The 18,197-nt window shown below is 42.7% G+C and overlaps 1 protein-coding gene across 1 annotated transcript in view; it reads left to right on the forward strand.

Moving 5' to 3' along the window:
- Positions 1-3,560: 3,560 nt before the first annotated feature.
- The window catches only part of LOC119649518 (UDP-glucose 6-dehydrogenase), a 40,444-nt gene continuing 25,807 nt past the window's right edge, over positions 3,561-18,197 (forward strand). Inside the window, exons 1-2 of the mRNA XM_038051700.1 lie at positions 3,561-3,782; positions 3,838-4,058. Coding sequence (XP_037907628.1) covers positions 3,900-4,058 — 159 coding nt within the window. The 5' untranslated portion in view covers positions 3,561-3,782; positions 3,838-3,899. The remainder of the gene's footprint in view (positions 3,783-3,837; positions 4,059-18,197) is intronic.

Consider the following 18,197-nt stretch of genomic DNA (forward strand, 5'->3'; position numbering starts at 1 on the left):
CTTGCATTTACCTCAGCATCACGGATCACTTTCTCGAGGGCCAGGTTAAGGAGGACGCATGATAGGCATGCCCTTGTCGTAGACCGTTGTTGATGTCGAATGCTCTTGAGAGTGATCCTGCTGCTTTTATCTGGCCTCGCACATTGGTCAGGGTCAGCCTAGTCAGTCTTACCAATTTCATTGGGATACCGAATCCTCTCATGGCCGTGTACAGTTTTACCCTGGCTATGCTATCATAGGCGGCTTTAAAGTCGATGAAAAGATGGTGCATGATGTCCATATTCCAACAGTTTTTCCTTGCTTGGAGAGAAAATCAGATCCGCTTGAGTGAAGCCTCCTTGGCATGGGCCAGTGATATTTTGGGCGTATAGAGCTATCCAGCGTAGTAAGATAGCTGAGAATATCTTCTTCGAGGTGTATTGGTAAAACTTGCGTGCCTAGTGCGGTTGCTCCCCGTACTTTTCGAGTTCACAGACCTGTTGGTTCCCCCAGGCTTCCTTTTTCCGTCTGTGAAGTCGTTTCTCCGCTCGCCGGAGTTCGTGATAAGTCCTTGCGCGTGCCCTTGTCCTTTGAGAATGCAGTATTACTCGGTATGCGGCATTCTTCCGTTCCGTTGCTAGCTTACATTTATCGTCAAACCAACCGTTCCGACTTTTTTTGCGGCTGGGGCCAAGTATGTTTGTGGCCGTATTTATAATAACGTTCTTCAGGTGATTGTGAAGATCATTTGTAGATGCTTCATCTCCAGGACATCTGTTAACTGCGGTTATTGCGGCATCTATTTTCCCCTTATAGGTGTTACAGAGGGCTGTGTTGTGAATGGCCCCCTATATGCTCTGACATTCATCAAGGTTGAGAGGTGGCGGCGTTCGATCAACACGTGATCAATTTGGTTGAAAATGGTCCCGACTGGAGAGGCCCAGATATGTGAACCGCTTTCCACGTAAACCAGGTACTTCCAACAACCATTTCGTATGACACTGCTAATTGAACAATCCGCAGTCTGTTCTCATTTGTATTTTGATGCAAGCTATGGTAGCCAACATATCGCCTGAATACGGGCTCCTTCCCTACTTGGCTGTTACAATCCCTAAGTATGATTTTGATATCATATCTGGGACAGGCTTCGAGGGTTCGTTCTACTACCTCGTAGAAGGTATCCTTCTTTTGACATTTGTAAGAAAGGTGGGGATTTTTTTTGGGGCAGGGTAGGTGAATGCATTTTCGCACACAGTGTTGGACTCCCGGTTCGGTACGTCGTCGGACTACTAACTAAACCTCCCTATCGTCAGAAATTTAGCCTGGAACCGTTTGTCACATGACTTTGGGCTAGTCCTCGAACTCTCCTGCCCTGCGGAGCTTTCAAATCAGGGAATTCCTTTCACCAACGGGAGGGGAGCTTTATCTTCTTAGCAACGAGAAGGCCCCGAACGTAATGGGCAACACGGCTCCACCTGTCAGCACTCCTCAGCATCTCTTCGACAATGTTGTCTGAAGAGAGATCCCCTGTGTTTAAATAGAGATGCTGAGGAACCCCATCCTACCTTCCACAAGAAAAAAAAGTGTGGTGGGCGTCGTCCACAACTCCATTGCAAAACACATATCCCGAGATCGCGCCATGTCCACTTAAAAATTGGGTAAGGAAATAATCAGTCTCACCATGCTTCCGATTCAGCCACGCACCTAAGTTGCCAATGAGCCGCGCAGTCCATCTGCCTCAAGTTTCATTTTGCCAAGAGAGCTGCCACTCCTCTAGAGTGCGTTGCCGTTCTTCACGAGCAACAACCTCCCTTGGCACATCTCCCTTGTGCTTGTATATGGCTTGACGCTCCTTAGCAAGAAGGGCAACGGTTATCACTCCCGCGATCACCATCACGCCGGTTCAGAGACAGTGCGATACGCAGACGCCACCCGCAAAGCTCCCCGTCTCTGTACTTGCGCGAAATATTTACGATATACCTCCTTGTCATGGGCATCAGCGCATTCCACCGCGCCAAAGAGCAGAACCGACTGCATTGCTCCCATAAGGAGACCTGTCCTAGTAGATATAGGGTCCCCAACTGTCCCCGCTGGTTTTGATTCTATAGTTAACTCGCGATCGATATGGGACGCAGGGTCGGGATTGTCCTTCTGATCAAGACGACTACTTCGGTTTTTTCCAGCGCAAGGCTGAAACCGTGAGCAGTCATCCATCCGCTTACCCGTCGCATCAATATGCCAAGTCTGCTTTGCGCCTGTTCAACAGTGCGTCCGGCAACAAGTGCCGCAACGTCGTCTGCATAAACGACTAGGCACGACTCTTCGGGTGTATTGAATCTCAACAGACTATCATAGGAAGGGTTCCAGAGGTCCGGCCCTAGGAAGGATCTCTGTGCTACTCCCGACGTGATTTCCATCCGGAGCAGTCTTTCAGATAATCCCTAATCCGCAAGAGATAGCTTGGCACGTAGAATGACTTTTCTAATGTGCCTAGCATATCTGTCCATCTTAAGGAATTAAAGGTATTTTTGACATCAAGCGTTATGAGAAGCACTATCCGTCGAGATCGGCGGCTATGTACCTCGGCTCGATGAATCGCATCTACGACCTACATGACAGCATCTACTGTGGATCTTCCTGTTCTAAACCCGAACTGCCTTGGGGATAAGTCCCCGGTAGCGCGGATCGCTTCAGTGAGTCTACTCGTGGTGCGCTTTTCGAGCATTTTCCCGGCCGTGTCAACCATACACAGCGGTCGGTATGCAGACGGGAGCTCCGGGTCTTCATTACCCTTGCTGATCAGCGCGAGTCTGGCCACTTTCCAGCGATAAGGAGCAAGCATTGAACGCCTCAAGCAATAATTCTGGTTGTTGGCGGAACACTAGTTTGTAAACCTCCGCCGGGATGCCACCAGGACCCGACGCCTTCTTGTTTTTCAAAGTGAGAACCGCTTCTCCGAGCCCTCTCATTGTGCGTAGAAGGTTACATCGCTATAATTGGATACTGTTTGAATTTCTACATACTTCCTCTGTTCCTCGAAAAAAAGTAACAGCTCCGCTACAAATTTTGCATATTTATGTACTGGATTTGATCTAAATACTCCCCCCCCCCCCCCCCCCCCCCCCGGTCGTTGTTTAATAACAAAAACAATTAACAGTTTTTGGGGGATTCCCTCTTTAATGCTTCCGATTGGTTCAGTTTTAACACAATTGTCCAAAAAGATGTGTTTGTAATTCCTGCACACTTTCCACAAATTCACAACATCTCCAAGCCAGCAATTCGCCAATAATAATTTTGACTAATTCACCAGTTCTGCAATTGCGATTGTTTGAACGCGATTAATATGTTCATGATCCCTCGATTATTATAATAGAAAGAATTGAAACTATTATAGATAAATTGTCTGTGCCAATTGGAAATTGGATTTCAATCGTAACACAGCCGGGAAAGCGACTTCGAGCCTCGATTGGTTTCATACTGCGCGAAAACATTTCAAATTTCGCGTAGTATAAACACTTGTTCCTTCTCACACCGGTCTCCCTTCTCTAAATTCCCACTGACACTTCTTGACAGCTCCCCGTTGCACTGACAAATCTATTCGTACAAATATCTTGTATCTCAGGTCGTTTGACATTCGCTCCAGAGCAAATGGTTCGAGTCGGACGGGTCAGTAGATCGCGGCGGTTTTTCTCCTTACTCTACATATCTGAAGAGATTCAGTCCATCGTGTGTGAATAACCCCATTATTACCGTTCGCCGCTTGTAGAATTACTTGAAATCGTGTTATTCACTGTGAAATTGTGGTAATCTTACTTTCGCGACATTCTGTCATTTAGTCTAAGTTTGGTATTTGTTTAGTGCGAGTTGTCTTCGTGCTTGTTCTGCGAATCTCATTAAAGTGTAAACAGGAAGGGGGAAACATGGTCATCTCGAAGATTTGCTGTATCGGAGCTGGCTACGTTGGGGGCCCGACGTGCAGCGTGATGGCTCTCAAATGCCCGAACATTTGTGTGACGGTCGTCGACCGCAGTGCGGAACGGATTGCACAATGGAATTCCGATAAACTGCCAATTTATGAGGTAAGAAACCGGCAAGGGCCTCTTGTTTTCTTCCTATTTAATCCCTAGTGAAAACTTTCGGCTCAATACTCCATGTGGAACTAATCTGCTGTCTTTAGTGCGGCAACGGTTATGATAAACCGTCTTCCGGTCTAGAGTTTCCATTCCTTAGAAAAGATAAGTTATCAGCGACAAAATACGGTCATATCAAGCCGTTATCGGCTATCTGCCAGCAGCGAGCTCGCATTTGGGATTGCCAATCTTAATCTGTGGACCGCTTGACAAATAAATCATATAGAAAACAAAAGTAGAACCGCATTTGGAGCGTACTTGTTGGGCGCACTCGAAAACAATGACGTTGACACGCTGACTGTTCTCCAATTACGGTAAATGGAAGTACGTGATCGAAAATTGAATGGAAGAAGACGAGGACATCGGCCGACAGCCGTGGCAGTGTTTAAGCGCTATGAAAACGCGTCTCATGAGTTCTGATTGGCAACTGGAGCAGTGTTGGCCGGAATTTTGTTGCGTAGCTGGCAATGGTCTAAAGAACCTTGAAGGACATTGTACGGCTTCAAGTTTGTAGAGGTTGCGAATCTCGTGGAAGTCTGCACTTGAGAATTTTAAACAAATTGGATGAACCTAGGTTGCCTATGTACAATTGATTCATTGTAAGAGCAAGGCAAAATCGCTCAACTTGTCTGTCTTAATTAGTTGTTCAAAGTGTTGCATGAGATATTAAAAACGGCACGCTTGACACGCTATTCACGCCGAAAAGATCCAAACGTGTAAAATAGCAATAGTGCAATGATCCATAAAATGTAGCTCTTCCCCGTTTCCCTTGCTCTGTATAAATTGTCCGTTTATTTGAGAAAGAGGATGTTATTGTCACCATCGATGTAGATCACACAAGCCTGATTGCAAGTCTCTATGGGGACCTTAAAGATCCCACATTTTTGCTTGCGTGTCTTATCAATGCGATATGCGGCCGCTGCTCTTATTCAATAGGAACCAATTTATCGGTCTTGCTGTCATTCAACTTAAGATAGCTATGTTGCTGCGCGGTCGACAGAAGCCCTGAACAATCTACCAAAGTTTCTCAGAAGACGCTGATCAAAAGCACTGCTCTCTCTCTCTGATGAGAATCAGTTTATTTGGTGTGTCACACAAAATCTGGGAAATCACGAAGGAATTGAGGTGGGTCGATCAACGTAAAATGCTGAGGCTCAAACACCAGTTGCAAGTTGAGGTCGCGATGTATTACAATATTATTATAAACTCTGTGGGAAAACTTCCGGGTTGGAGCGCGGCAGATAACATGAAAAAAAAAAGATTTTGGATAGATATAGTGTATCATGTTGGTAGTTGTTATTTCTAATAACGAGTCCTGCAAGTGCCAATTAAACATGATAAAGGCAAACTGTGTCTATGTTGCCTTGGTGGTTGGTATTGTGGCAGCTGCTGAGCAATTGAAGGAATCTTCAACGTCATGGAAGGTATCGTTTTCCGCTGCGTAGGTATTTTGAATAGTATGCCTTGATCGATGTTGGACAAGAGTGGCTCCAGCTGATCAAAGTAGGCTTTTCTTGTATCAGATTGGGCTTGTTTCTTATTTGACTTTAGGATCTCCTCATGCATCACCATCGATTGGTTTCCTCTAAATCATTAGATTACCATTTTGACAGATGGTGCATGCTACTAAATGCTCCTTGTTGAAGAGGTTATCATCATTTTTTTTTGTAGGTGGCGTTTTGGCCACCTGAATGTTCACCAGTCGAGTCTTTTTAAGGTTTTGTGTAAAACAAAACCTTATTAAAATCGATTTCCTGTCTGTCTGTCACACGCACTTTTCTCCAAAACGACTAAACCGATCCGAACGAAATTTGGTGGATAGATGGGGACTATGGAATCTCACGCATACAGCGAGTGACATAAATTTAGGTGGAGTTTAAAGGGGGGCTCCCCATACATGCAAAGGGAGGATTTTAAAAAATAAATCAAATAAAAGGTCTCGATTAGTTCTTTCCGAAACTAGCTTTGGCGGGAATTGCAAAGTGCGCTAGTGAGGAGTCAAAATCTACGCACTTAAAGTGAGACAGGACTCATTTTCGGAAACAACCCAACCCAAAAATCAGAGTGGTGCGCTTAGATGAAATCTAGGCCTCAAAATATGTCCCATTCCGATATCTGCTCAAATAAACTTACTAATTGTAAGTGTATTATCAACTTTTAGAAATTTACTGAAAACCTCCCTAATGTTCATCCCAGGAGTACTAGATTCTGAGGACAGTCTTCTGCATACACATCCCAAGTTTTATGGAAATCCGACTGTTAGTGTCAAAATTATAGTAGTTCAAACTTATCAATTTCCTACGAATTTACCGCATCCTAAGCCATACAAATAAGATGCTGACGTCATAATTAACGAGAATAATTGATATTCGAATGAAATACTAAAATTCAATTCATGAAGAATCTACTTCTCCCTAGCATTTTTTAAGGTTTTGTGTAAACACAACACCCTATTAAAATCGGTTTACTGTCTGTCTGTCTGTGTGCCTGTCCGTCACACGCATTTTTCTCAGAGACGGTTGTAGCGATTGACGCCAAATTTGGTAGAAAGTTGGGAACTGTGAACGCTCACGCATATAGTGGGTTACATTCTTTTACGTCGAATTTAAGGGGGGTCCTCATACATGCAAATAATAATAATAATAATCGTTGGCGCAACAATCAGGGCCTTGAAGTGTGTTAGAGCACTTCATTCAAGACCGTAACGGTTCACTACAGTACATTGCAGGAGGCAATGTGGTCAGCATTGCGCTCGACTGAGATTATTACCTTGACTCAGGTACTCCTTCGACTGGAATCCGACGTTAAATCGCGATACAAATTCCACTCCCACCAGTGAGATTTGAACTGCAACCTTCCGTACGACTCTAACCACTCAGCTATCCGGAAGGATACAGTGAAGCCCATGGTGTTTTACGTAGGCACCTGTCTTGAGACTTAAATCCTACGGTCCTCTTAAGACACGGATTGATTTTGTGTTACAATCAGAGCCCCGCTGAGACAAGCAACAACGGTACCATTCTATACCAAGTGCATGGCTTAGCATTCATACTGGTGGATGCAAGAATTACCTAAATCTCTACCGAACTATGGAGTACGGCACCCGTGTTGATACGCAACACCACGTCGAGGCCCGAAGGTCTCTTCTCGTTTGAGCATAACCACAACCACCATGAAACTCCCACTAGGGGGGCCAACCGCAAATAACCGAGCTGTCCTCACATACAACAGGAGTTCACCCAAAGTATGTGAGTCCAGGGGCTTTCCCGGTTCCCATGGTACCAGTATACCCCTGGTAAGGTTTTGTGACCAATTTGCCACTTCAGATGAGTTTCCGTGCACACTCGGGTCTGATCGCCCTAATTAGGCCTTTGGAGCATTCGCCTACTGAATCACGGCCGGCAAACCAAAGTGATTACGGCGTCTCCCGGTGCCACCACTATGGAGGTTCTCCTCGGCCACTTGGTTTTGGTTTGGCCGATAGGGTTGCCGCCCCATCTTCTTCGCCGCCTCCTCTGAGCACCCCGGAAGGATACATGCAAAAGGGGGGTGTAAATTTTCTTTTCATCAAATATAGTTATATGGGGCATCAAATTAAAGACCTCGGTTAGTACTTTTCGAAGCCGGTCTTAGTTTTGACATTTGTTAGAAAGGAGGGGAGTGCGGTGGGTTGAAAGTGGTCATTTCTTTAATGGATCCATTCTCAGAAACTACTTAACCGAAATATCTGAAAAAAAAATCATGATGTTGCCACTCTATGGCGCCTAGGCTCCGAAATACCCTCCATACCGATACCTTTTCAAATAATAATAGTACATTACTATAATTTTTAGTAATTGGCAGGAAAACCCCGCTTAAGTTCATCCTAGAGTCACGCAGCAATGTAGGCTACAGCATAGAGCATAATCCTACCAAATTTGGTGAAAATCGCACTACAAAGTTATAATAGGTCAAAGCTGTCGCTTCTGTGCAAATTCAAGACTTTAAATGCCAATTTCACTTGAAAGTGGATAACATAATATATGCATATATATATGCATATATTACGTGCTACATACTAATGGGACAAATGCACACGCAAATCTCTTTATAAAAGAAATACACAAAACCTTTCTTACCTGAAGCGTTTAGTTTCCGATTTCCCAACTTGTTTAAGAAAGTGGAGCAGATGGAAGCTGCATAATTTCTACAGTTCTACCAATCGCCGTGTAGTTTACCAAGGTTCCCTTATTCTTCCTCTAGATATTTTAAGCTAATTGAAAGGCACAGAAAAACCATTTCCGATCCAATAAATCAAAGCGTAGCAATCATCAGCGTAGCTTATGATTTGAAGTTTCTTTGATAGATACAATTTGAAAAGGGGCCTCTCTTTCGTCCTACGAAGTTTGAATTAATTATGCAATTGTTATGCAACCCGATAATTAGCAACACATTCGGTTAATTGATCCATCAGCGGCGCACGGTCGATATCATCCACAAATTGTGGGTGACTGAATCAAAAGTATGTATATGGTGATAAATTACTCTTGAATGGGGCATAGTGCCACAAATTTACATACGTGCCATTAACGGACCGTTTGATGAAATGCCTATCAGCTCCCCCTCTCCCTCGTCATTTCGTAGTCCAGTGCAAAATTTTTGTTTCCATTATTGCAAGCTATCGTTCATTGCCTTTTATAGTCCGCCAATACACAGACCATAGAGAGCGGTAGGGCAGACGAAACAGTGGTATATTTTGGACTTGCGACGTTCGTTGATACGTCGATCACGAAGAATGCCAGTTGTGGAATGTCACCTCATCCAAGTTGCAGTAAAGCGTGAAGCAATTCAGTTGGTTGATAGCATTGAAGCGAGATATTTACATCGCTCGGTTCTGGGCAAGTCACTGCGACTTACAGTGATAGTGTCTGTTTCATTGGAATCGGCCCTCAAAAACTCTGTTTTATTTATATTAAGTCTGAGATTGTATTGCATGAGACGATCATTCCATTTTTGAATAAATTGCCCAAGGTCAGCTTTGCTAGGAGACGCTAGGAAAACATAGTTTGCATGAAGCAGTGTATAAGGAGATGAACAGTGGATGTCCCGTGTGACAGTGTCCATAACAAGCACAAAGAGGAGTAGTGAGAGGGCACTCCCTTGGTGAATACCGACAGACACATAATGCGGTTGTGATATACCATACCCGCCGCATTTCGATCGTCACATTTCGGATCGTGGTAGGGCAATTAACCCCAGTGAAAGAGTTCTTCTAGCACTAGCTGTTGCCGCAGACCATACCCGGTAGGTTTGTGTGGCACACGGTCTAACACCTTCTCTAGATCCAGAAATACAATGTAAAGAGTGTCAGATGGTATTCTACTCTCTTCAATGACATGATTAATGAACTCCTTGAAACACAGCGTTGGGTCCTAGCTCTTCTGGTTCAAGAGCTCAGATGCGATGTCGTGCGATGTGAGGCCTGCCAAACACTTTTATCGCAACTGAGCGCAACTGAAGGGTATGGCGCTTGAGTTATACAGTGCAAATCCACACTTGAGTTATACAGTGCAAATCCACGCTTGAGCCCACAAGGAACATGCTCTCAGATAGCTATGCCAGTTCTAATGGGACCAGACAATCCCTAGTGAGGTTCCCCGTGCCGCCACTTGGATGTTCTCCTTTGGTCATTTGGTGCTGACACAGCAGATATGGCAGCTACCCCATCTGTGGCAGTTGCGTTCTTGCTGCCTACCCAAATCTCTGCCTAACTGGGGAATACGGCACCCCATCTGAAACGCAACTCCATGTTTGAGGCCCGAAGGATTCTTGTTCGCTTAGACGTCAACCACAACCTCCATGAAATTCCCACTAGGGGGCCAACCGCTATAACCGAGTTGAAAGTGAACCAGGAATTCTCCTGTGACATATAAATTGAGGGGCTCTCCCGGTCCCCATAATACCAGTATACCATGGTAAGATTTGGTGGCCGAAGCCACTTCAAATGAGTCCTCGTGCAGCCTCGGATCCGATCGCCTTAATTATTTCAGAGCACCTCTCATGGCATAGTTAACAGGTTAAAATATATTGGTTCATAAATATTCCACTTGATATTCTTTTAATCAGGCTCGACTGAAAAATACCATAAAACACGTATGCCAATATTGTACGATAATGATTTAAAGAGGAGTAATTTGAAATTTAAGAAAGGGTTGTGAAGCCAGACCTGTCGAATCAGAATATGATGCTCTTTTGGTGAGGAGATATTGGAAGAGTTGTTCACTATCAGCTGCTCCAGTCTAGGCGAACGATTAAGTCTCTCTATTTTCAGTAACGAACAAGATTAAGGGAAGAAATTAAGAAATAGCGCCCTAACCAAGTAATCATAAATTGATTTTAGCAGATGTGCGATTTATTACAAATGAATATATTTGGAATTTCACCATATCGAATAAAGACAAGAACAAACACTATTGCACATATTTGGCTTGAATTTTCTTCTTAATTTAAGAATCCACCTAAATACTATTTTATTCTTAAGTAAACGCATTTTTCAAAATATTGTTTTAAAGTATACTTATTCGTCTCGCTTTAAGTCTTATGTAAATACATGTTTCTGAATTGTTTTGTCTTCTCTACGTTTAGTGTGAAACAAATAAATTTTTGGTCAATACTACTCCAAAATAAATACAATTTCTTAAGTTTAGTCTTCAGTCAATGTATACTCTAGTTACCTGTGTAAACCAAACTGGGAATGATCGTCATTGATATAAAACTCTTGTTCAAATTGTTTATAGCTAGTGAACAGATGAGTAGAATTTTTTATTTTTTTTCTTTGCAACAGTGAACTCTTAATAATATTAGCAAAAGTGCTAATTGGATTTGAAAAGAGAGGCTTAAGCTTAAGTACTGAGGAAGAGAGTAAGTAGCGCTCGAAATACGTATTTACTATTAAAATATATTGTAGTAGGAGCAAGCTACCTAGTTTTATTTTTATTTAGAAGAGCTACAAGCATCGGAACGATAACTATTTAAAGGTTCTCAGTTTGAAGGGTCATCGCACTCTCCCTATCTGCATTAATGTGGAGAACATCGAAGGCATCATTTAATTTACATATCTAGGAATCGTGGTTTTTGCTAACGGGGATGTCGAACTGGATGTTGCCCGACGCATTAAGAACGCTAGATCGGCTTTCGCTGTCTTGTCTAAAATCTAGAAGTACACTTATCTCAACACCAAGATCAAGTTGAGACTGTTCTGTGCTAGTATTCTTTTTGTGTTGCGATATGGGAGTAGAGGAGTGGAAGGTGAATTCTACTGTTATTCAAAAATTCCCAGCTATCTCAAACGAAGAACTTGATCAGCGCACAGGCCTGTCGTATCGGAAGCGGCAGTGGATAGGTCACACATTAACGAGGGACAACAATTGCATTGCCAGCGACACCATGCAGTGGAATCCACTTCTCCAAGGTGGCCGATGAGTGGGTTGCCCCAAGGTCACTTGGGGCACTCTACTGCTGAACAGTAGAGGAGGAGTGCGAGCGTCTCGGGAAGTCACGGGGGGAGTTAAAGGGCACTTCAGGTAACCGCGAACGATGGCACGTAAGTGTGGTTAACGCGCTGCAGCCCCATAAGAAGTAAAGGGCTATCATGTATATAAAAGTGTTAACGTTACTTAATGTTCCTAAATATCATTTCACATGTGCGTCGTAAAATTTGACTACGTCGTCATTTCAAGTTTAAGAGAAATGCATTATACGCTATCTTTTTTACGCATCTAAAAGTCGTAGACCTGCTACTATTTGAAACAAAGAACTTGGTCGGCGCACAGGCCTATAAGCCTTGGCCGACGGGATCGGATGACGGAAGTGACAGTATGGTAAATAGGTCACACATTTACGGGTGGCAACAATTGCATTGCTGGCTACTTCATGCAGTGGAATTCACTCTCCCAAGGCGGCTGACAAGTGGGTCGCACCAAGAGCACTTGGCGCAGAACACTAAAGACGTAGTGTTGTGTATCGGGATGTCTTGGTTGAGGAAGAGGTTGAGATGAGTCCGTGGACCATAGAGAGTGGGAGTAAGTTGCCTCCATTTGATCCGGTCCGACATCAAGTGGATGCGGACTTAGGACTCCTCAATCCCCAAACCAAAATTGTCTTATTCCTTTTTTCCCCCACTGTTTTTTGAGCAAATATCCACTTTTTATCAAAATTTTTGACGGTTTCGCCGTCAGGGTAGTTGCGAGTGTTTCAATCGATGTAATTCATACCTACATCAGGTTTTCGAATCTATATATATTCGAAGCTAGCAGTAGTTACAGCCGCTTTCGGTCACACTGTTGTTTAATGAAGGTCATTGGGTCTCCTTACATCTTGTTTGGAGTAAATATCGTCCGCACAGTGTTCCTCAATTCCAAATAAAATCAGATGATATTTTCTAGCTCTAATTTATGAGTCCTTTTTTTAAAAAGTATTGATTCACTCCTAGCAAGTGATTATTAACCCATAAAGTGGATCCTTATGACCGATTCTTTGGCTTGTAGTTATTTCGTCGCCTTCTTCTGTATCTTGTTGAAGAAATGCATACGGTTTTAATCCGTACAGCGAACTAAAAACGAAAACGTAAGCCGTTAGATTACATTCTGATGTTAATGCCGCGTTAAATGCAAGGCAAAGAAGTCTAATTCTCACCACCTTACATACAAACATATTTCACACTGCGGCGACAATTGCTTACAATACTATTAAGTGAACTTACTTCCTGGCTAGTAAATAGCAGACCTAAACTGAGCAGAATGCGACCATATTTTGCACCAAGGCTTTCTAAGTGAAACTTTTTCGATTATAAAGTTGCCTTGCCGATCGCGAAATCACGAAACACACTTTCGCATTTCTCTTCTTAGTTAGGATGACTACTCCGATTTTTCTAGCTCAAGGCTGAAATCATGGGCTTGAGCGTTGTATCAATATACGAAGTCTGCTTTGCGAATGTCTAACAATGCGTTCTGAAACAAGTCATCATCATCTTCAACGTGTCAATAACTGGTATACGGTTTAGGCATGCCTTAGTAAGGAACTCCAAATATCCCGTGGATCATTCTCCACCATACGGAATAAGGTCTGGATTTTTTCTATGTCAATATTAATATGAAGAGGATGGTGTCTCCCGCATTTACTTCAGCATCACAGATCACTTTTTCTAGGGCCAAGTTAAAAGGGATGCATGATAGAGTATCCCTTCGTCTTAGACCGTTGCTGATATTGAATGGTCTCAAGAGTGAGTCGCCTGCTTTTATTTGATCTCGCACATTCGTCAGGGTCAGCCTAGTCGGTTGGGATGCCGAGTTCTTTTATGGCCGTTCACAGTTTTACCTTGACTATGCTATCATAGGGGGCATTGTAGTTGATGAAAAGATAGTTTTTCCATCGATTGCCATAGAGGGAAAATCTGATTTGTTGTTGACTTGCCTGGAGTGAAGCCTCTTTGATATATGCCAATCATATTAAGGTGTATGGGGCTATCTGACCTAGCAAGATAGCCGAGAGTATTTTATAGACGGTACACAGCAGCGTGATATCTCTATAATTGCTCCAATTTTCAGTTGGCGAGTACTCCAACTCACCGATATTTTGGTTCTCTTGCAGTTCATTCAAGTACTCAACCCACCGCTCCGATATGCCCATATCGTCGGAAATCAGATTTCTCTCTTTGTCCCGGGGGCATGTATAACGCTTCATCATCCTGCTGATTATTGGTAAAATTTCTGCCCCTGAGACGGTTACTTCCTGTACTTCTCGAGTTCACAGACATGTTGGTTCTTCCAGGCTCTTTCTATCCGTGAAGTCGCATCTCTATTCGACGAAGTTCGTAATAGGTTTCTGCGCGTGGCCGTGTTCTTTGAGAGTGTAGCATTGTCCGGTATGAAGCATTCTTCCGTTCCGTTGCTAGCTTACATTCATCGTCGAATCAGTCGTTCCGACTTTTTTGGGGCCAAGTATGTTTGTAGTCGTACTAATGATAATGTTCTTCAGGTGGTTGTGAAGATCATTTATCGGTGCTTCATCTCCAACACCTCTGTTAATTGCGGTTATTGCGGCATTCATTTTTCCTGTTTAGGTGTTACGAAAGACTCTGTTATGGATGGCTTCAGTGTTCCCCCTCACAAGATTATCAGAGCGGATTTGAGGTGGTGTTGTTATTTGAGCTCGGAACATAATGCTAACGAGTTTGTATTTGTCCTCCTGTATGTGCTGACATTCATCAAGGCGAAGTGGTGGCGTTCGATAAGTATTTAGTTGAAAGTGGTCCCGTCTGGAAACGCCCATGCTTGTTTGTGGACCGTTTTCCGCGCAAACCAGGTACTTCAAAAAACCATTTCGTGCAACACTAACAATAATAATCGTTGGCGCAACAATCCATATTGGATCAGAGCCTTGAAGTGTGTTAGAACACTTCATTCAAGACCGTAACGGTATCCTACAGGATTAAAGTACCCTGCTAGTTGAATATTCCGCAGTCCGTTGTCTTTGGTAGTTTTGTGTAAGCTGTGGAAGCGTACGTATCACCTGAGTATGGGCTCCGTCCCTAGTTGATTGATATCATACCTTGGACAGGCTTTGAAGGTTCGTTCGTTTGCCTCGTAGAAGGTATCTTTCTCCGACTCTGAAGTCTCCCCTGTAAGGACGTGAATGTTACTGAGGCTTATATTTCGAAATTTGCTTTACAAACGCAGAGTATTTCGCTTATGTTTTCAAAGCCGATAACAGCGGGTTTAATTTTTTGGCTGACCAGGAAACCTACTCCGGGCACATAGTTTACTGGATGACCACTATAACATGGTGTAGTGGTTCTTCTCCAGGAAACCAGTCCCTGTCCAACGCATCTCTTGTAACGCTGTTACATCAGCCTAATTTTAGGACAGGGTACCGGTTAGCTGTTTGGCACCTCCTTTTTAAGGTTTTGTATAAAACAAAACCTTATTAAAATCGATTCAATGTCTGTCTGTCTGTCTGTCACACGCATTTTTCTCCAAAACGGCTAAACCCATCCGAATGAAATTTGGTGGACAGATGGGAACTATGAAATCCCACGCATACAGTGAGTGGGATAAATTTAGGTGGAGTTTAAAGAGGGGCTCCCCATACATGCAAAGGGGGGATTCAAAATTTTTTTTCACCGGATATAGTTGCGTAGGGTATCAAATGAAAGGTCTCGATTTGTACTTTCCGAAACTGATATTAGTTTTGGCATAAATTGCAAAGTGCGTGAGTAATGAGTCAAAATGTACGCACTTGAAGTGAGACAGGACTCATTTTCGGAAACTACCCAACCTAAAAATCCGGAAAAAATCGGAGTGATGCGCCTAGATGAAATCTAGGCCTCAAAATATGTCCCATTCCGATATCTGCTCAAATAAACTTACTAATAGTATATTATTACTTTATAGAAATTTACTGAAACACCCCCCTTAAATTCATCCTAGGACTTCCGAATTTTGCACCAGCATAGAGGACAATATTTTGTATATACATGCAAAATTTCGTAGAAATCTGGCAATTAACGCCAAAGTTATAGCAGTTCAAACTTAGCAATTTCGCGCGAATTTACCGCTTCCAAAGCCATGCAAATCAGATGCTGACGTCATAATTACCCGGAATAATTGACATTCGCGTGAAATATTAAAGTCGCATTTATGAAGTATCTACTTATCTGCAGCACTTTTTAAGATTTTGTGTAAAACACTTATGGGAAATCTAATCTTTGAGAGATGTCCCATTCCGGTATTTGCTCAAAAAATTTACTAATAGTATATTATCAACTTTTAGAAATAGACTAAAAAACTCCCCTTAAGTTCATCCTAAGTGTACTAAATTTTGCACCGACATAGAGGACAGCCTCGTGCATACACATGCCAAGTTTCATGAAAATCCAACTATTATTGGGAAAGTTATAGCAGTTCAAACTTATCAATTTCGTGCTAATTAACAGCATCCTAAGCCATACAAATAAGATGCTGACGTCATAATTAACGAGAATAATTGAAATTCGAGTCAAATATTAAAATTCCATTCAAGAAGAATCTACTCGTATTTCTCCCTAGCCCTTTTTTATATTTGATGTTGGTTAAATTGTTGGCATTTGCTAATAATATCAAACTCAGAGTGTGAAGCGTATGAGGTTGACTATTTCAATACAGGGCTTTCCATCAAATGATTTATTTAAATCACTTTCTAAAAAATAGATGCCAATAGAATTTTTAACTATGTGACATGGAACTGTCAGGCTCATCGCTCCTCACATCTTCTTCTTTTTCTTCAGCCTTCAGTTCACAAGCGGGGTCGGCTCGTCGTGATCGGTTTCGTCATTTTATTTTATCAAATGCCTGATCAGGATGTTATCGCGAGACCTTCAAATCCCCATCCAGTGTATCATGCGACCATTGTTTTGGCCGGCTTTTTGGTTGCTTACCATTGACTTCGATGTTCTCACCAATACTGGTTGTTGAATTCTCGTTAGCGTGAATTGCAGTTTTCCCACGATCGGTGCAAACCCATATCGATCGCGGATATTCTCATTTCAGACGTGATCAAAACGTGTCGCGCCACCAGTGCAATGCAACATCTTCGTCCCCATTACCGCAAGACGCCGTTCATTGTCCTTTATAGTCAACACTCAAACTATAGAGAGCGACAGACGGACGACATTGCAGTAAATTTTAGATTTGGGACGTGCGCTGATACGTCGATCACAAAGAACACCAGTTGCGGAATGTCACTTCATCCAGGTGGCGTTAATGCTTGAAACATTTCATTACGCAGTTCTCCATTGGCTGGTAGCATTGACTCGAGATATTTAAATCGCTCAGTTCTTTCAATGGCAGTAATCTGCCCCTCCAGATATTTAAATCGCTGAGTTCTGGCAATGGTGGTAACCTGCCCAGAACTGAGCGTTTTAAATAACTCGGGTCAATGCTATAAGCCAATGGAGAACTACGTTATGCTCCTCACATAGAGAAACACAAAACCTTTTATACCTGAAGCGTCAAGCTTCCGGTTTCCCGACTTGTTTGTACTGGAAGCGCACGTCTCATGAGAAAATGCGCAAAGAGTTCCTTCCGAAAATCCTGCCCTAGAGTGGATTTCTGCGCTGCATCTGACGTGTTTTCCATCCACTTCTACCCCGACAACATCATTTGTCTAATGTATCTATCATATCTGTTGATCTTACTGAATTGAAGGCATTTCTAACATTAAGTGCTACGAGAAGCACTACCCGTCAAGATTGACGGCTGAACCCCTCAGCTCAATAAAGCACATTCTCGACGCCGATGATAGCATCCACTGTGGACCGCCCTTTCTTAATATTGGACCATCTTGGAGGCAAGTCCTCGGCAGCATATACCAACAAGTCTACTCCTAACGAGCTTTTCCAGTATCCTTTCAGCTGTGTCAAGTATACAGAATTGTCGGTTGGCAAACGGCCGCTCAAGGTTCTGTTTGCCTATGATTTTTATTCCTCCATAACAACAACATTCCAGCCCATTCAACCAAAAGATCTTGTGAGCTTTTGGCCTCTCACTTAAATGGAGGCAGCGCTACGTGACTTCAGCTCCCTAGTACAAAATTGTATCGATTATCATGTTTTATACAAATTGTTTTGTAATAAATATTGGTTTTTGTTTGCCATTTTAAATGCAGAAATAGCAACTTGATAGTTTCACATCCAAAGAGCCAAGTCACAATGAGTACATTTCTACTATTTTTATTTTTAAAATTGTTATTACCGAAAAATGTGAGCGTATCGAGGAAACCACTTAGATACACATGACCTAACTTATCAATTAGGAGTCATTAGCATCTCCATTTATGAAGATTAATAGGACGATCCTCACTGCTCATACGCTACTGCAGTCAACTAAAAAATTCACTTACCTTGAAATTGATAGTCTTCAGTCTTAGCGATTTTTGAGCTATATTATTTCCAGATGCATCTACTTGTTACCGAACATAACATCAATTTCCAATGTTCAGGGTATTTTTTAAAAAAGCGATAAAACTATATTTAGATTACAAGTTTTCCTTCAATTTAATTAGCTTCCAGTCGTG

The sequence above is a fragment of the Hermetia illucens genome, chromosome 2 (genome assembly GCF_905115235.1).
Source record: "Hermetia illucens chromosome 2, iHerIll2.2.curated.20191125, whole genome shotgun sequence".
NCBI classification, from domain to species: domain Eukaryota; kingdom Metazoa; phylum Arthropoda; class Insecta; order Diptera; family Stratiomyidae; genus Hermetia; species Hermetia illucens.